The following is a 19,970-nucleotide window of genomic DNA, read 5'->3' as shown; positions in this document are numbered from 1 at the left end:
GCAAGTCTTTGCATTTTGTGTATAAACTAGGTAGATTTAAGGTAGTAAAGACTGGCCCTCAGGGCAGGAAGAAGGCAATGGTGGCAGTGTCACAGGCAGCAGGGGTAATCAAATACCATATATATCCCTTCTCTACCCTGCTAATTTAAAGGAGCATCCTAAAGCATACTTTTTACCTGTTGGGCAGTAGGGGTAGACTGCAGTTATCCCGTAGAGGTGAGATCGTTGTTCTGGGAGATACTCATCAGTAAACTGGCCACTATGTTTATTTACTGATACAACACCATCCCTGGTAACATAAAGGAAGAGTGAATTCAGGGAGAGTCATTTACTAAAGAAGTTAGCTACAAAAAATAGTTGCAATAGAGGAAAATTTCTGTCAGCCTTCTCTGTCCAAGGGCTGATGCTAAAGCCATACCGAAGTTTGAAGACCATTGCTCTAAATCCATGCTCATCTCTAGCTGCATGTTAGAATCACATGATGAGCTATCAAATCAGATTTGTAGGCCATGGGGTAAAGGGCTTAGACTTTAATGTTCCACAGTTCCTCATTTGAGAACTAGTCTAAATAGTATTTTTCGGTCCCTCAGACAATATGTCCACAGTGTCAAAAGCCAACTTAAGCCCTATAATATAGCTCATGGTATCAAGGGTAGTCTTACTCCCTAAAGAACATATTTAGATTAATATGCTCCCTTTTGAGACAGTTAATTATCAAATAGCTTTGCTGCTTTTTAAGCTATATGTGAGCAATACCATTCAATTTCTGGGTGAAGTAAAAGGATGATTTCAAAAACATGAAAGGATGAAAAGAAACATCCTTGAAGCATCTTATCTGCCAATGAGGAGGTGATGAAACAGAAGCCTCAGAGGGCTTAATGCGTCAAGTCACATACTGACTTTTGGTAAAACAAGTGGTATGTCCTCTGGAACAGTTGGCCTTTTCAGGCTTGTCCAGAATGTATGGTGCTCACCTCCTCCAGTCTGTGTGGTAGAAGTGATCTGCATAGCTTACGATGCTGAAGGGGTACTTGAGGTTGTTTTGAATGACACGCCGTCCAGTTCCATCAGGTAGTGTACACTCCAGTTTTTTGGTTCCTTTTAAAACAAAGGGGGAAAATGAGGTCCTTTAGCTGCTTTGCCAAAAATGATAGTGACATAGTGATAGAACTGTGTGACATAGTGAGATAGTGACACAGTGATAGAACGGGGAAATAGGATATTTTACTTCCATTGCAGTCGTAGATTAGCAACTGTAAAATTACCTGTCCTATTACTAGTCTCCAGTTTTTGGACAGCATTCCAGTTTTTACTAGAGATTCAAACTTTCAATCCTTTTTTGGAAGACAGGATTGCATTTACTGAAATCTGGTAAGTTTCTGCCAAAGTAGGGCATTAAAGGTAATTATTTTTATAATTTGTGTGATTTTAAGCCTTAGCTTATAAATTATAACATCTGGGTAAATACTTGCCCTTTGTAAGCTATGTGTATAATTACTGAGGCAACCTTCTAACCAAATTCCTTAGTATTTTTAAAATATTTTCTAGGTAGGAGGAAAAAAGCGACTAAAATGGTAACACAACTCATGTTTCAATGTAAAGGAATCAGTCTTAAAAATTTTTACAATAGCTAAACCATTCAAGAATTTCCAAGTTTCACATTTCTCGTGGAGCCCTGATTTAAATTTCAAATACTTTTAGGAAATGTAACTTGTTTTAAACAACTGGGTTATAAAAGTGACCTATGTACATTAGGCCCTTTTATTAGATTACAAATTCAAGAACAGTCTTTTTCATATTCTTTAGTATAGAACTAGACACACAGCATTTTTTCAGTTGTACTGATAAAAGCAAACAAATTTGGGTTGCTAATACCCATGTTATTACTGAAGAAAGCCACCCTGCTACAATACTTTTCAAAGAATGTCCTTAGCATTATAACAGCTGTTTATAGGTAAGTTATAGTGACCCTCTCCCTGCACAAGAATAACTTAAGTTTGTCAATTCAACAGTGGCTAATTCTTTTAACTGTTAAAAATATGCCAAACACTCATGGTCAGGCAAGCAGTACAAACTTACTGCTTGATATAGCCTTCCTTCCACCCAAACCCCAGAAAGTTAATTTTAAGACTCATTTAATAGTACTTAAAAGTTTACAGACCAAAGAAAGGAGATTATGTGCTGTACTGCTAGAAATGTGTTTAAACCAAAAGATCTAAGTGATGAGATTTGATTTTGTAGTAAAATCTGTTAGTGCTCACACTCACTGTAATGAGAGGTTATCTATTTGCATTCCATCAGTAGTATTACCTGCATCTGCCCAGCAGAGCAGTTTAGAGAAAGGGTCAAAAGTTAAGCCATTGGGCAATCCAATGTCTGTATTGATCAGAATTCTTCTGTTTTCTCCATCTAAAGATGATGTTTCAATTTTAGGAGCTTCTCTATTCCAGTCTGTCCAGTACAAGTTGCTGTAAGGTAAAAGTCAAGATTGTAAAAGAATAGCTATGAAGGCTGTGGTAGGCAGCATCTAAGCAGCCCCCAGTGATCTCCATCTCCTCATGTATTATAGCCTTAAGCAATCCCCTCGAGTTTGGGCTGCATTAGTGTCTTGCTTCTAGTTCGTAGAGTATAGCAGAAGTGATAGGCTATCACTGCTGATATTAGGTCTCAAAAAACTGGTTTCTGCCTTAGGGGCTCTCTCTCTTGCTCCCTTTGAGGGAAGCTGGATGCCATGTTGCAAGCTACCCTATAAAGAGGAAGATGTGCCAAGGAACTGATGTCCTTGAGGGCTGTTGGCCAGAGACATTAGTCCTGCCTGCAGCCCATGTGAGCATGCTTGGGCTGTGTCTTCCCTGAGCTGAGCCTTGTGATCACTGCAGTTTGGCCATTACCTGATTGCAGCCTTGTGAGAGACTCCATGCCTGAGGAGCTCAGTGAAGACACACTTGGATTCCTGACTCGCAGAAACTGTGAGACTAAATGTTATCTTACACTGCTGAGGGTTTGGGCAATTTGTTACACAGCAGTAGGTAACTAATACACAGCCATATTTCACTTGTACCTGTATCACAAGGTTTTCTGATTATTGTAACTATGTGGAAGAAGTCATTACTAAGTTACTATCAGAATCCCTGCCTCCGAGATACCCCTTGACTCAACTGTCCCAAAACCCTCTGTTTGTTGAAATCTTGAATTGGATCTTGGGTTTTAGAATAGAAACTAATACAGCTGTTAGGAATGGCTTCAATACAAACTATGGAACTTGAAGAGATGTGGACCAGGGATTTGAGAGGGAAACTGTTCTTTCTTCTGCCAAAAATACAGTTTGGTACTTGAAGGGGTACCTGGCACCCAAGGATGGAAACATTTTAAGTTAAGCACTTTACCTTTTAAATGCCACCTTTTAAATAACAGATACTAACTAGGAAATAATATGGTCCTATTAAGTGGAAATAGGTTATAAGGAAACAAACAGGTTTATAGTTAGAGCAGAAATAATGTTGAAAGCACTTTTTATAAAATACTATTTTATAAAAGCTATAGAAGCTTTGAATAAATCAGTTGGGCTACAGAGAACCTCAGTGAGAGGAGAGGAAGAAACCATAGGTTTCCCCTGTTGTGAATTTCATCCCTTATGCCCAATAGATGAAGCAGAGAGAAGCTGAGAGTAAAAGCCAGAAAGCAGTTTCCACTTTGCGCTAAGGTGGAGGTGGCCAGAGGGTAAAGCATGCATATCATTGCTTCATCCCTTCTGATCAGTCTCCTCCCCAAAATGATTTAATATCATCAAAAACAGTAAGTCTGAAACAAGCTTACACAGATATTTGGTGTAAATTTGGGGATTGCCAGAGGAAGAAAGCTGTAAAGGTGAAATCTATAGAAAGCAAATGAGAAATATGCAGGAAGGCTTGACAACCATTCTGTTACGCAGTTGAGGGAGATGTAATTACGTGTGTTATATTGCAACCTGGTTCAAGGTGGGTGTTCTTTTTGTTAAAAATTCAAGTCCTTTAGCATTTATATTTGCTGTCTGGATAAAGAAAGTTCTACTTTCATCCTTAAACTCATGGCTGTGTTGTGGATTTCAGCTTAAAAGTATGCTTTTTCCCCAGACTCCAGACACATGGCCAAAGTATCATTGCCTGCAAGATGGCAGCTCTCCCCAGTTTTCAGGTCAAGCACCAAGAAGGAATAAGGGGCCGGGTGCAGTGGCTTAGGCCTATAATCCCAGCACTTTGGGAGGCCAAGGCAGGTGGATCACCCAGGGTCAGGAGTTGGAGACCAAAATGGCAAAACCCTGTCTCGACTAAAAATACAAAAATTAGCTGGGCATGGTGGCACATGACTGTAATCCCAGCTACTTGGGAGGCTGAGGCAGGAGAATTGCTTGAACCTCGGAGACGGAGGCTGTAGTCAGCCGATATTGTGCCACTGCACTCCAGCCTCAGCAACAAAGCAAGACCTTGTCTCAAAAAAAAAAAAAAAAAAAAAAAGGACCTTCCAAATGTCAGAAAGGCAAGCCTATGCAAAGAGTTTTTAAGAGGGCTATTAATTCCTGTTAAGTCAACTGGAATAGAGAAAGATACAGATACTTTTCCTGTGTGTAGAACCCAAAATTTGAAACCACCTTTGAGGCTCTGCACTAAGTATTTCATAGTAAAAAAGCACTTACCTGAAAATTAAAGCTGAAGGTTTTCTTTACTGATTTGAAGGGCATCTGGGAATTTCATTTCGTAGAAACTCCACTTAAACATGGCAAGAGTTTCTCAAGATACAAAAATTCTCCCTGATTCTAACAAGTACTGAGACAATGAAGAAATCCTGTGTGTCACATTTGATGACCTTAGCAATTATACAGACAGGGAAAATGTTTATCTTGATTCCTGCTATAGCAACACTGAGGCCAGAGGTGTCTGAGCTTTGGTTAATGTCACTTGATGTAGGTCAGCCCTACCGTGAGCTTCAACCCTGGTTTCTAAATGTGCTGCAAGAGGAATCCCACTTCACTTCCAGTTTAAGTGTCATCTGAGGCCTTGCCTGATCATTTGATTCAGAGTAGCCCTAGTTCTCACAACACTATCTGAATTTTCTACATATCACATCACAGACTAATACTGTTTATACACAGTCTTGTTTCCTCCTAATAGAATATAAGTGCCATGAAAGAACAGACCTTGTCTTTTCCTAGAACAGGTCATGACACCTCGTAGATCCTCAGTAAACCTTTGTTACATGAATGCATTTGAGCCTTCACTCTCTTGTTCTGACCTTCCCCCACGTTGTATTTAAAACCCAAGGGCTTCGCATCAGGATCTACAGGTAAGAGGAGAATTAGGGAAGCCCAGCTGACCCTCGGATTGGATCCACAGCGATGGCACGGGGATTCACCAGTTCTGTGTAGAAGAGGACCTTGCGCTCAGAGCCATCCAGCAGGGCGCTCTCTATCTTATCCAGGACACTGTCCGTCCAGTACATTGTTCTGCGGATGTGGTCGATGGCAAGTCCTTCAGGGCTTATCAGACCTGGAAATAAAGCAAAGTCAGGACTGAAGTGTTTGCAGGATATGGAGGGCAAACCTGAAGCCCTCCAAGGGTCAGGTGGGCAGGGGGGTCAGCAGGGGAAAACAAAGCCCAAGTGTCTGTAAGTCCCCAAGAACCAGGTTAATAGAGAAACAAGTACTTTTGTTACATATTCCACTACTTCTAGCTTCTAGACCAGCAGACCTACCAGTTTGATGACAACCGACATCCATGGTGCCAGAGCCAGGCTGAATAAACGAAGGCCTCACCCTGAATTCTTACCGTGAATTCTTTTTTGAGAAGTGCGCACAGTAGGAATCACCTATTTCATTCCTTATGTATGAAGGTGTTTGCTTACAGAGGGGCTAGTCTTATACAGCTCAATAAAATGACTTGCCTAGAACTTAACCTCCCCTAGTGGAGAAAAATCGAGGGGACACTTCGGTGTAAAGTAGACAAGTGACTGCAGAATCAAGTGAAATGCAGACTGCCGAGTGAAGCTGCTGACCTGAATTCACGATCATCTCAGGCTCTGCTCCCAGTTCCAGACTGGCACGGCTGATTGTCCGTCCAGCAACATCTGTCCAGTACACCATCCTCTCCCGGCAGTCATAATCAATTCCCACGATTATGGAGCCCTTTGTGCATCAAATCATAGAGTTAGAAGAATTAATTAGGTTACATGTCCCCTTTGTTCACACTCAGCTGCCTTGCTCATGCACAGCTGCAGTGAGCAACACTGCACTGTAATCCTGCAGGCAACAGAGCAGAGTAGCTGGACATGTGGGCACTCTGGGGTGAAATCTAGGCTCAGCCACTTAGCCATGTGGCTTTGGGCATTTAACCTCTATGCCTTTGTCTCATTTGCAAAATGAGGCCAATAGTGTACCTGCTTCATATGGTTGCTATAAAAATTAATACTATAAGTGCTTGTAAAGTGTCCTAATCAGTAATTGGTATACAGTAAGCCCTTGAATAGGTGCTATTATGACTGATGATTAAAAAAAAAAAAATCAGCCCCTTCAGTAATTAGAGGACATGGCCTTAAGCAAAATAAGTTTTTAATATTTTACTGGGTAAAAACTGAATTCTTTCCCAATGTCATCAGCACTTTTCCAAGAGCCTTAATAAAATTTGCCACTATATGCCAACAAAATCTACTCTCCCCTCCTCTATGAATGAGATCCTTCCTCTCCCTGAAGTGCAATCACCTATACTCCTGCCCCTGACTCTTAGGAGGCAAGATGTTGGTTATATCCTGTACTAAAGAAAGTGTAGTCAGGCACAGTGACTCACGCCTGTAATCCCTGTCCGTTGGGAGGCCAAAGCAGGAGGATTGCTTGAGCCCAGGAGTTTGAGACTGAGCAACATAGTGAGACCCCGTCTAAAAAACAAAAAATAAATTAACTGGGCATGGTGGCACGCACCTGTAGTCCCAGCTACTCAGGAGACCAAGGTGGGAGGATCGCTTGAGCCCAGGAGGTCAAGGCTGCACCAAGCCGAGATGATGCCACTGCACTCCAGCCTGGGCAACAGAGCTACACCCTGTCTCAAAAGAAGGAACAAATCTAATTTATTGGGTTAAGGAACTAGAGAGTAGTGGTTATTCAACCTCTGGCTAGTGAGGTCTCTCCTCCTCATTGCTAAATAAATGACAAGTCTTTAAAAAAAATAAAAATAAATGCTGAGTCTGATATTTTTCCTCAACTCCATGCAGAACTTGCTTCATTCAGTTTCCAATCCAGGCTCCTGCTCTGAGAAGCCCAGCAGATGTGCAAAGCCAACATTCAGGGGTTACCTGGCTGTCCCTGAGGTCATACAAGTTCCTGCCTTGCCTAACAGCCTCCTGGGGCTTGGCTTCACTTACGCACCCCCCCACCCCCGCCCCCGCCCCGGAGCATAGTCAGCCAAGAAAGATTGTACAAAACGGGATTTGGCTTTAGTGGAAAAACAGGCAGCTTATATGGGGAGGCCTAAGGTTAACTACACTTTTACTTGAAAACTGAAAGGTCATTTGTCCCAGGCAAGAGTACACATTCAAATGAGCTTCCATTAACCCGGGGAATCATGGGATTCATAAACCCATGTCATAAACTCAGGTTAAAGAAAAAGTCCCAGTTTAAGTAAATTTCCTTAAAATGTGCAAATAACCCATGTCCCATTTCTTTCAGTTCCACTACCACTGTCATCACCACCCTGTCCTGGTCAGGGGCATGTTCAGAAAGGCAATCAAGCTCTATGACTTGAATAAAAGAGGGTTAGCTTAAAGTGATGTCAACTTCTTAGTCTCTACCTCTTCCAGAGAAAGTTTTACAAAACAATGTGAGAGTTTTCTTGGGGCAGGGGACAGGACCCAACAAACCCGAATCTTAAAAAGAAGACATCTTTTCCTAAACACTGGCTGCCTCTAAGCTTTTCTGGAACCAAATAAGTGTAGTTCATTAACAGAAGTAAATGTAAACATGAATGCTGTACTATTCTTTCTTACGGATGAGCAAGTGCCTGGAGTGTGAAGTTCAATAATGGAATCAGATGATTTTCCACTGTGTCGATGCCATTCTAGAGAGCCATCCTTATTTTTCCTCCATTTTTGAGAAAACCCTCTCCCCAAAATGGGGTGCCATGCATTAGGGAGGCTGCTGGCTCAGGAAGCATCAAGCATCCCCTGGGGAAGGCTCCATTCACTCCTCTCCCAGGGTCACACACTCCTCAAGTTTTCATCTATGGAGTCAGGGAAGGTTAGGAAAGAAGTGGGTCAAAGGGACAGAACCAAAGTGAAAGAGAAGGGCTGCAATGGTGAGACAGTCATTAACTGACTTCCACTTGGAGTCCCCAGCAAATCACAGAGATCACACCTTATGACTAGTCGTCCTGTCCCTTTGATTTCCAGGATTTCTATGGAGATGTTATGACACAGAACCCTGGGACTTAGGGTAAGAGTCGATCCATTTTCCCTTGGATCACCATACAGCCTCCATATGCTGACAACTCTAAAGTTCCCTTTCCATTTATCTGAAACCCCATGAATGAACCAGAGAGCACAGCCTTGGTCAGTGACAGGTGACTCCCAGCAAGAGAGAGCCCTGGTTCTATGGTGGTGGCATCGGGCCCATGCCGATGGGCTGCAGCTCAGAAACCCTCCAGGACTTCCCTGCACCAGTCCACTGCACTGCAACAGGGCCTGTGAGGTGGCTCCCACTGGGAAAGCCACGCAGCCCCGCCCCCCACAGGAGAAATCCACTTTACATGCAGAGACAGCAGGGTCTTGGCTGCATCCTTCTGAAGCCTGGTGCCATTGAGGGGTAAGTAGCCAATCTGCTGGCCCTGGGCATAGAGCAGGAAGGTGCCCACAGATGGAGGGGTCACATCCGGCCGGGGCGTGGGCCGGACCATGGGTGGAGCGACGGTGGGTATACCTGTGGGAGAGAGGGTGGGAGAGCAGGATGGGGAACAAGGGCAGGCAGGGAGATGGGAAGAAAAGTTACTTTACCACATACCAGAGCCTCCAAAAATTATCAAAAGTTCTTCGCCCTACGCAGATGTGCTCCAGATGTTCTTCAAAAGAAATTCTATTTTGTAGGGTTTTTTTAAGGATCAATTATGTAAATCTGCCATTTACTAGGGAAGAAGACAGCAAAACACTTCCCTCAGAACAAAGCAGAACAGATTTTTTTTTGTTTTTCAAGAGAAGGAAAAAAACCAGAGCCAGCATTGTGTCAGCTTCCTTTTAGGACTCCAGAGTGACACGTGTCCCCTGTCACCCTGGACTGGGGAGGGGGAGTAACTGCCTGCTGAACCGAGTTGCAGATGTTCCAATTATGGAAGCTGCTAATGACAAAAACCAGACACCAAACGCAAATTGGGATTGTGTGGACCAGATTATAAATCAACATAGCACATAGTGACTTCTTTCATTAGACCTGGTGACCCCACATGTCCCCCCACTTCACCACAGCAGGCAGCATCCCTAGCAAAGGCCTTAGATACAGCTGAGGGGAGCGGGGGCTGCCAGGTGCTTACACGCAGGGGTGGTGCCTGGCTGGGAGCGGGTGCCCTGCACCTCTCTGCCATCTTTGTCCACACACCAGCAGAAGTCGCTCTTTCCGTGGCACTGCAGGGGGATGAAGTGGCCCAGGTCATCGCACTGGGGCACGTACTGGTCATCCCGGGGGGTGCCACCGTAGTGCTCCAGCAGGTTTTCCCTCCAGCGCTCACAGATGGTCGGGGGCCTCTGGGTGGGCTCTGAGCAGATGGGGAAGAGGGAAGAAGAAAAACCTTTGATTGTGAGCCAAGGACAGAATGCAAAATGTAGCTCGAGACCCCATGCCTGGCCTCCTGGCCTTCCTTCTCCTACTGTCCAGGTCTCAGCCAAGCCTGTGGACACCAAACTTGGGAAGCAAATGTGTTCTAAGTACTTCTCCACCATGGGAATCAGAAAGAGATCATCTGATGCTTCTTTCTTGCCAGGAGGGTCTGTCATCAAGGCCCAGCCACATCAAGAAAGAACAAGAGGAGGTAAGATCAGCAGTGCAGCTCACTCAGCTTGGGAAGGGGCATGATCTCCCTCTGGCCAGGAGAGGCCCCCAAGACATGTACAGGCCCATCCTGCCTGTACCTCAGGCGCCTCTGCTGACAGAGCACTTGTGCAGGTGATCCTTGGGGACTCAGTGGCCGAGGTGATGCTTAAAGCCAATTTGCATTCATTCCCCACTTGCTTCAAGCTCGAAGCTGCTGAGGAGAGGGCCATCTTGCCACTGACCAGTGTGTGTCTTAGAAAGTATTACTGAAAGCCCAGCGCCACGGTGCCCTCTGTCTACCCACTGGAAAACTACATGGAGTAAAGGTAAAACTGAGTGGAATTAGTAGCGAAGCATAGCAGAGGTGGTGGCAAACAGCTTAAAAATGGTTCTTCCGCAGCCCAGTTTCCAGAAGTGCTTTAGCCACCCTGCACCTGGGATTATCTCAAAGCTGAATCTTTTCCTGCAGGCTCTACCTTCTTTCCCCCTCTTTCTCTAGCATCTTCTCCTCTTGTCCCCTCCCTCACAGCTCACTCCATGGTTAAAGTCCTGCTGGCTTCAGTTGCAAACCAGTTTCCTCCCAGGCTGCTTCCACAGTGCCATTGAGGCTTTGTCCAAAATACAGGTTGTTCTGAGAAGACTCTGCTGCAGCAGGTTATTGAGATAACTTGTTCATTTATGTTAGGACTACCCAAAGGAACTTAAACAAGAGAAGGTGCTTCTCCTTCCTTTTTAATTCCTGCAACTTAAAGCATATGGTCTGCAGAATCACATAGACAGTAACCCTACTTGCTACCACCATTTAGATGTATAATAGAAATCAGAAATTAATAGAAACTGAGCCCCTGCTTTCACCATCAAACCAGCTGCTCCCCTAGTTTTTCCCATATGAGTAAATGGCACCTCCATTTTTCCACTGCTCAGACCTGATTATCCTTGACCCTCCTTTCTCTCACCATCCACATTTGATAACGTCAAAAACTCTTTATAGCGGTACCTTCAGAATCCACTTAGAATATCTTTACTTCTCCCTACTGCACCCCCTCACCCTGGTTAAAAAGCCTCATCCTCTCCCTGGGATTTCTGCAACAGCCTTCCCACTGGTTTTCCTGCTTCCACCCTTCTATGCCCTCACTCTCTCCAAAACCAGTGTAAACTCAATTAGCAGCAGCCAGAATGGCCCATTTAAAACATAAAGGCATTTCATGTCACTCTGCTCAAAACCCTCCAATGACTCTAAAGAACAAAGCTGGGAACATTATGATCAGGTTCCAGCACCTACAATTCCTTTTGGAACACAAAAGACTGCGAATGAAGTCGTCAGAGCTCAAACCCAACTAGCTCTAGCTCGACTGCACGACTCACCAGAGTTGGGGGAAGCAAATGCCATTTAGTTGTCACTGTAGCTTATGACCCATGGAAGACAAAGCTCTTTTTAAGACCCTGTGGAGAAGGTAAGACTCTGACTTCTTCACCCAAATGTGTCTCGAGGAACACAGAGAGGGAAATGCTACTAACTCAAACACTGTAGGACTCCCTGGAGAAGTTCCCAACTCCACCCCTGCTCCACATTCAGAACTCAAGGATCCATTTTTGCTTTAAGGAACCACCCTATGCTGTGTGTTTGCATTCCAAACAAAGAGACGTGCCTAACTCCTGGGAAATGGGTGTCCCAAATCACTCATACATGGGCATCCCTTTCATTCGTTACTATTACTACTTTTCAACCCAACCATGAATTTCTTTCTCTTGTGCTTCTGGTTGGCAGGGGCTTAAGTATTTTGAAATCGTGGGCACAGAGCGTCCTTACCCTCCCTCAAGATGACCCCATCAAACATGAGACCAGTCAGAGATAGCAGCCAGGGCCAAACCAGCGCCGAGAGAGTGTGGGCAGGAGAAAGTCCGCACAAGAGAACACGGCCCTATTTTCCTCATTCACTTCTTAGTCTCTTGGTTCTCCCTTTAAAATCATTGTCTTTAACACATGCTTGTCTTAATAAATTTAATCGAATTCTGAACCATTCCCCAAAGGTACCTCCCAACCATCTGATTTTTTCAAATCCCAGATGGAGTTAGAAGCAAGACATTTTCAAAGAGAAGGCATGAGGGAAATAGAATTTCTCTGTACCTTTTTTGGACCTTTAAAATCTTTTTCTAAAAATAGAAACAAAGAGGGACTACGGATCAAGCCATTACCAATTTTTACCTATCTGAGAACCACCAAGACCTGGCCTTTTTTTAAAAAAAAAAAAAAAGAGTCTCACTCTATTGCCAGGCTGCAGGGCAGCGGCATGATCTCAGCCTACTGCAACCTCCGCCTGCTGAGTTCAAGTGATTCTCCTTCCTCAGCCTCCTGAGGAGCTGGGACTACAGGTGCGTGTCACCACGCCCAGCTAATTTTTGTATTTTTAGTACAGATGGGGTTTCACCATGTTGGCCAGGATGGTCTCAATCTCTTGACCTCATGATCCACCCGCCTTGGCCTCCCAAAGTGCTGGGATTACAGGCATGAGCCACCATACCCGGGCAACAATTAACACCATTAAAAGGGAAAAAAACTATTGGTAATTCTCCAGTTCTTCTTACTTTCACACATTAAAAGCCAAGACTAGTATTTACGGAACCCTTCTCGATAGTAAAAATGGATCTTTGGATAGCAAGCTGTGTCGGAATCATTTTGGCTAAAACGGTATCAAGCCAATCCTATGCTCTTCATTAAATAAAGTTCTTCTGTAATGATTAAGGAAACAAGTTTTACCCATCCGTGAATAATTCAACAAGGAACAGAAAGTTGCCTTATCTGCCTGTTGTTGGAATCGACTGTGAGCACTTGATCACCATGCCCCACCCAGCTAGGGAATGCTCAGATGGTAGCAGGCATGTTCTCAGATTGTATGGGCTAACAGAAACCAGATGCCTGTGCCTCCTTCTGAGATGTTGGGCTAGGTTACAGAGGGCTGGGATTGTCAGTTTAGAGAAAACTAACTGGATCCACCAGCAGGTATTATTTTTCTTATTTTTCCTATTGATACTAACACAGCGTTCATACTGTTTCCTGCCATTCAAAAGGCAGAGGTAAGTGAGATAGTTACACAGGAAGGCAGTTTTCCTTCTGGTCAAAACGCCAGTCTGGCCAGATCTTCTAACTGTCAGATCTCTCTAAGCTGCTGTAACAGGTCTAGGGTAGTGGTCTCAGTCTGACCTACATACACAATCTCAACTTCTGGTTTGTACTGGACAAAGGTCTAAGAGGCCAACGTGTAACAGATCGTATGTGTCATGTATTGCATATCTCTATGTCCTTATGACACAAACATGCATATATGTATGCACTATTATTCAAGTCTTCTCAGGAGGAAAGAGGCTATGAAGAATGGTGACTGGCCCTGTGCCTGCGTGGTCTGGGCAGGAATTATGATCTACCCACCAACAGTGCCATTCTGCTTCTTGAGCTCCAGGCCTAAGCTCACCTGGTGGTGGTCCGCAGTGAGGCGGGGTGGAGCCAGGGGGAGTCTGGGTACCAGGAACTTCATGACCATCAGGGTCCACGCACCAGCAGAAGCCAGTGCTGCCATGACACTGTAGGGGCAGGAAGTTGCCCTGCTCGTCACATTGGGGGATGTGGAACTGGGCCCCAGGGTAGGCATACTGGGCCTGGGCATGGCGCTGCTGTTGTTCACAGGGTGTCAGGCTTGAGGTGGAGTCTTCCAGGATCAAGGCAGAGGAAGACACAAAAGAGAAATAGAAGGCATCGCAACCCATCCACTTCATCAGCCCACAGCATGGCATGGAAAGGCGCTGGGATTTTGGAGCCCGAGATTCTTATTTTATAATACCTTGCCACTATTTATCTCATTTCTCTCCAGTTCTTCCAGTTCATCCTATAGGTCCCTAGCTGGCTCTAAGTGTAAAGCAGCCCAGCCCCTCCCTATTGTCATCTGGGGAAAATGAGGGGTAGCCATGGCATCTGCCCAACATCCCAAGAGACTCTGGAGAAAACAAGCCAAAGCTCATTCATGCCCTGAGGCCCACAGGTTAAGTCTGAGAAGCTGCAAGCCAACGGCACTCACTAGACTGCACCAAGCTGGCCAAGCTCCTCTGACACGGTCGCCACAGGCTTAACCCTGGCTACCGGCACATATAGCTCTGTTTAATAAGCTTGATCTCAACACCTCATCCAAATTGCACTCATCAAGGTCAAGCAGATCACTAGGGCAGTTAACCAGAGCTGCTATGAGGTAGGACGATGGGTGGGTCATCTCCTGCAGGCCTCCAGAAATGTTACAAATCAGTGAACTATCAGTAAACTAGGCAGCAGGAGGTAACCAAGGAAAACAATCCACAGCTTGGAAAATCCACCAAGGCTCCAGACCAGGCTAAATCAAGAGTGGGCTGTCATAGAAAAATATCCTTGAAGGAGCTAAGAGATTCATGTGCCTAATCTGGCCCTCTGAAACTTACCAGGTATGCACTGAAATCCATCCCCATAATATCCGGGTTGACAATGGCAGGAGAAGGAACCAGGAGTATTGTAGCAGGTAGCTGCAGGGTGACATCTGTTTTCTGAGCATTCATCTACATCTGCAGAGGTCAGAAACAGAAGAAAGAAGCAAAGAACACTATGACTTCACTCACACAATCTGTGCGACTGCATGGGCTTTGGGTACGTGGATCAACATCCAGTGAGGTGTCAGCTTCAGAAGACCTTTGAGCATGAGCAGAAAAATGCTGACACCTAAAGGTAACCTTAATAGAAAGGAAGAAAAAAAATCAAGGAACATGTGAATTAACACATTAGACTAAACATGTTCAGTGTAGAAATCAAATGGGTAGTCACTCACAGAAAAAAAACACATCCTACAGCATGTTTCATTGACAGTGAATTCAAGGAAGTTATTACCTTTGAAGTAACCTTTAGACTATAAGTCATTAACTTCCTTTCAGCAATGCTGCATAAAGACAAATATATCCAACAATGGTTTTTTTTTTTTTCTTTCGTTGTTGGCACCATCTCCCTGTAACATTCGCCTATAGATGCAAAGGAGCCAGATGAGGCCCAAATATTTTTCAGCTAAGAAGTACATTCTGTCTTGCCTAATCAGAATCTTACTATCTAGAACCACACCCCCATTAACCAGGTATTTTCTTTACTTTCCACTTTTAGAAGAAATAAGAAAAAAATATTATCAAGGGTTTTGAAATAATACTTACAAAATGGAAATCTAAATTTGCTGGGCATATCAGTACAAACAATTCAGGCCCCTACACTCTCCACATAGCACCATGAGGATTAATTTTCACCATAATATTTCTCAAAACTACAAAATCCTGACACTTCAAACAAAAGCCAACTTACATTCCTTTTATTTAATGAAATCCGCATATGCCGACAATAGCAAGTCACCCACCCCTCCCATCCCCGGCGGAAAAAAAGCAGCTCTGAGAATTGAATGGTTAAAACTATGCCCAAGGGACAAGATAAGCTACCTTAAGAGACAGGAAGTCTTTCAGAGTAAAAGGAGGATAAACGAAGGATGTAGGTCCGATTAAGGCTTGGCTGAAAATAAAACAAAGCAGTAGTTCCATCCATAGTAATAACCAAAAATTTCTTTAAAATGTGTGAATAGAAAAAAAAAAATCCAAAATGTGGGATGGTGTGATCAGTGTGAAACCTAGAAAATGAGAATGTGTTGCATCAATATGGTTCAGCCCATGGTAGACACACATCGGCATGGGAAGACAGATATTTGAAGCTCTAAATTTGATGTGAATGGGTTGGGAACAGGGCTAGCTCCTCAACCAGGCTCCCATGACCCACATGGAACCTCTTCTAGAGTTACCTGCACCACCCTTTGTCCAGACCACACTGTCACTGGGTCATCCTTTAATAACTAATGTGCTTTCTCGAGTACCATTAAGTACACACACTGGGCATTAAGTGTAGGTGTTCTGTTCACTGGAGAGGAATCTCTAATGTTATAATTAGAAAGTAAGCATTCTGCTTATCTTCTGTCTCTGGGGAGTTTAGTCAGCATATATCAGTTCCTTGGAGTCCTCCCCCCAAAATTCTGAATACTCAATGCAACCCACAGAGTCCCAGGTGAGTGGTGGGCCTCCCTGGATACCATCATTTCACCTACAAAGGCAAGAAAGCAGATATCAATTCATCTGCAAGGGTAGAAACAAACCAGGTTGGCTCCTCAGTTACCCTGAAATCAACCAATGTTGTCATAATTATCCTTGAGCTTGGCTCTGCCTCTTCAACAGGACAACTCAAATGCCTAGCTGGGCAAAACTGGTGACCATCCAATACCTTGGACCTGGAAGAGGCTGTAAAAGTGGCTGTAAAACTAAAGCTGTAAAAATTAACATCCAGCCAAATGCAGGAAATTAAAGCTATTCACAATACGCATGCTAAAAGTACTTCTAATGGTAACAGGAACCCCAAGCAATGACAGGAAGCAGGAATTCCTGAGACACAGGGCCTATTTCTGGAGCCCATAGAGCAGTTTCTTATTGTTATTTTTGAACTAAAGAGAGAGGGGATTCCCCAGAGCTACCAAATAAATCACTGATGTGCTCAGAACCTTCAGCCTAAGAATTCTGACTCAATCTGAAAGACCAGCCTTCCTCCCCACAGATACTGTTGGCATCATCAAAGATACTAAAGTTTTGGGTAGACAGAAACTATAAGAAATGACCAACAAGGAGGAGAAAGTCCCCAAAGAGACTGAAGATATCACAAGTGAGAAATTCCTGCCCCAAAGATTGAGACTCCCTGAATTGCAGTCCTGACTCCTCCTTGGAGGGCCTCTCACACCATGATAGAGACTAGAGTCCTGCCAGTTCCTCCGGGGCCTGGGCATGCACAGGACATCAGATGTCAAGAGAGAAAACATGGAACGACTTTCAGCCCCCTGGCAAGGGAGGAACTTTATTGTACCATTGGAGAAGGAGGCCACTGCTTATGCTTCGTCATTACTAGCAGGGGTCTGTAGGGACTGCTATAAAGACAAAAACGGTCAGGAAGTCGTAGAGCCCCTTTATCACTCAGGTAATGAGAGGTAGCTTAATCTCAGTGCAATCCTCCACTCTATCATCTATTAAGCTGGTAAAGAACCTGTTTGGAAAATGTGTTAAAAATCCTTCAAGTTCATGCTTTCGTGCTTCAACATCCTTCTCACTGCCCCAGTACTGAGCAAAACCAGCAGGAACTGCTGGATGATAAACCTAACCCCTGGCCTCGAGTTCCCCCAGGCTCCCACCCCTTCACCACTGCCCGCTTGCCTTTGAGCCCAGCGAAATTTCCTGGCATCAATTAACCTCAAACCCATCCCAGATCCCAATAAAGGATTCAGCCCACAGGTCCCACTCTCTCTCTACTCCGTAATCTGTTCAGTTGGGCACCCTGCTGATTGCATCCCTGTGTGGCATGTGGTGAACCCACTCCAGCCCTGTGAGTGTAATAAACTACTTCCTTTCAAGCTTCATCCTTGCCTTCTCCTATAAACACACTGATTTTACCATACCATACCCAACATCTACTTACATTCTTGGAACAGGAAACCTGGCCAGGCACATAATGGAGATTATGCTTTCGTTATCAAAGAAGAGAGAAGCTAGGCCAGGTGTAGTGGCTGATGCCTGTAATCCCAGCACTTTGGGAGGCTGAGGGGGGTAGACGGAGTTTGAGACCAGCCTGGGCAACATGATGAAACCCCATCTCTACAAGAGATACCAAAATTAGCTGGGCATGCTACTTGGGGGGCTGAGGTGGGAGGATCATTTGAGCCTGGAAGGTTGAGGCTGCAGTGAGCTGTAATCACACCATTGCCCTCCAGCCTGGGTGATAAAGTAAGACCCTGCCTAAATAAATAAATAAATAAATAAAAATTTAAAAAAATAAGAAAAGAAAAGAAAAGACACCAGGAAACCCAAGAAAGAATAATGTCAGTATCTACCCTCAGGCCCCTGAGTAATGATGGCTCTGGGTGATGGGCCATCTGTAACCCAGCTTCTTCCACTCACACTTGCTCCTCCTGGGAAGGTCCCAACTCAAGACAATCTGCTTTTGCACCTGACCAAGTCACAACAATCCAAAAGGACAAACATGTCTGAGAAATATCCAGCTCACACCGACACAAGTTTGAAATCACTCCAGATTGAGGGAAGCTGCAGAGGATTTAACTCTACTTGGATAAAAGCCTCCTGGCTAGTGACTCAGACCAGACTGAGAACCCAAATCCAAGTGCAGCCTCTCCAGGGAGCTGGGTTTTTAACAAACTGTGGCTGGAGAAAAACTCCCACACCCCCTTATTGTTAGTTTGATGGAGTAAAATAGCATGTGCTTTAATAATGCATAGCTTCCACAAAATAGAGCCTCTATTCTGTGGTCACTGAGACAGATGTACACTATGGAATGCCTTTAAATATGCACACATACACATGTATTTCTATATTTATTCTTCAAGTTACTTTCATGATTAGCCTAGCCTGATTTATACATGGGTCTTTAGGAAAATGACCATTCATTCTCTACTACTCCACAATCTGAAAGTTTAGAAGACAACTACATGGTAAGTGGCTGTGGTAGGCAGCCTCTAAGATGGCCCCCAACAATCCCTACCTAGTGGTATTCATGGTCTTGTGTAATCCCCGCCCTTTCAGTAACTTGCTTTTTAATTAATAAAGCAATATTGAAGGGATGTCATTTTTGTGATTATGACTTCCATCTTGCTAGCAGACTTTCTCTGGCATTAATAAAGTAAGCTGTAGTGTTAGAGAGGCCCAAGTGGCAAGAAACTGAAGGCAGCCAACAACCAGCAAGGAACCAAGGCTTTCAATCCAACGGTCCTCAAAGAACTGAATCCCGCCCATAACCACGAGTGGATCTTTCCCCAGTTAAGCCTTCAGATGAGACCACAGACCCACCAGACACTTTGACTGTGGCCTTTTGAGAGATCCTAAAGCACGGGACCCAGCTGAGCCATTCCCAGGTCCCTGGACCACTGATATTAAATGTCTATTGCTTGAAGCTGCTACATTTTAGAGTAATTTATTATACAGCAATAGATAACCAATATCTGCAGGAAGCACCTGATGGGTTTGGCATATTTTTAGTTTGTAGGCTTTGGAAAGAATGCTAAAAGCAGAGAACCAGAAATAAAACAGGGACAATTGAAAATGACAAAAATAGAGAGGGCAAATTAAAAAATGACAATACTTAAATTCCCAATGTGGAAAAGTAGTCAATTTCAGAGCCCTAACATGACCCCAGAAGGTAACCAAAGTCTTGCAGGACAAGTAGAAGAAAAAAGGAGGGAGAGAATCATTCTAGAAGTGATCAAAGCATGCAGCATCAAATCTAAATTAATATTCTGATTAACACTCATCATATCTAGACATTAATTTCAATGTCTTTGCTTTAAACCAGAGAGCTAAGGAACTAAATATTTTAAAAGCACCATCTCTGCTGAACTGAGCAGCCAGATGTTTAAATAAATTCTACAGACAAGATTTTTCTCAGTGGATTCACATTTCTTAGAGCTGGTACTAGGGTTAAACCCAAACAAATGATGTGTTCCACAAGAAGGAAAAGCATCATTCCCACTGTCAGGCTTTGGCACCTCACCCTGAACTCCATACCTGTAGAGGGTGTATCTATTATAGATATACTCAATGTTTTCTCACCAGTGTATCTATGACAGATGGAGCTCCTGGCTGGTTAACTGGGACAAACATCTCTGAATTACAAATCTACCTCATTCTAATTGGGAAATACTCTTTATCTAGAGCTAGGGGTGTTTATTCAAGAGGTCCATAGTCTTCTTACATTACTGGGCCTAATACCAAGACACACAGGAATCCCAACTGAGGGTTACCATCTGTATTAGTCAATTTCCTGTTGTTTATAATAGAATATCAAACTGAGTAA

The 19,970-nt window shown here is 44.0% G+C and overlaps 1 protein-coding gene across 1 annotated transcript in view; it reads right to left on the bottom strand.

Annotated features, from left to right (window-relative positions):
* Window positions 1-132: 132 nt before the first annotated feature.
* The window catches only part of NID2 (nidogen 2), a 62,374-nt gene continuing 42,536 nt past the window's right edge, over window positions 133-19,970 (bottom strand). The window contains exons 13-21 of the mRNA XM_032179380.2: window positions 14,498-14,617; window positions 13,507-13,740; window positions 9,540-9,761; window positions 8,766-8,935; window positions 6,028-6,157; window positions 5,351-5,522; window positions 2,311-2,468; window positions 975-1,098; window positions 133-289 (exon numbers count right to left, since the gene is read on the bottom strand). Coding sequence (XP_032035271.1) covers window positions 133-289; window positions 975-1,098; window positions 2,311-2,468; window positions 5,351-5,522; window positions 6,028-6,157; window positions 8,766-8,935; window positions 9,540-9,761; window positions 13,507-13,740; window positions 14,498-14,617 — 1,487 coding nt within the window. The remainder of the gene's footprint in view (window positions 290-974; window positions 1,099-2,310; window positions 2,469-5,350; window positions 5,523-6,027; window positions 6,158-8,765; window positions 8,936-9,539; window positions 9,762-13,506; window positions 13,741-14,497; window positions 14,618-19,970) is intronic.

This window comes from Hylobates moloch, unplaced genomic scaffold, assembly GCF_009828535.3.
Source record: "Hylobates moloch isolate HMO894 unplaced genomic scaffold, HMol_V3 SCAFFOLD_16, whole genome shotgun sequence".
Classification (NCBI taxonomy): Eukaryota; Metazoa; Chordata; class Mammalia; order Primates; family Hylobatidae; genus Hylobates; species Hylobates moloch.
Note: the sequence above shows the minus strand (reverse complement) of the source record. Positions and strands in the feature narration are given on the sequence as shown.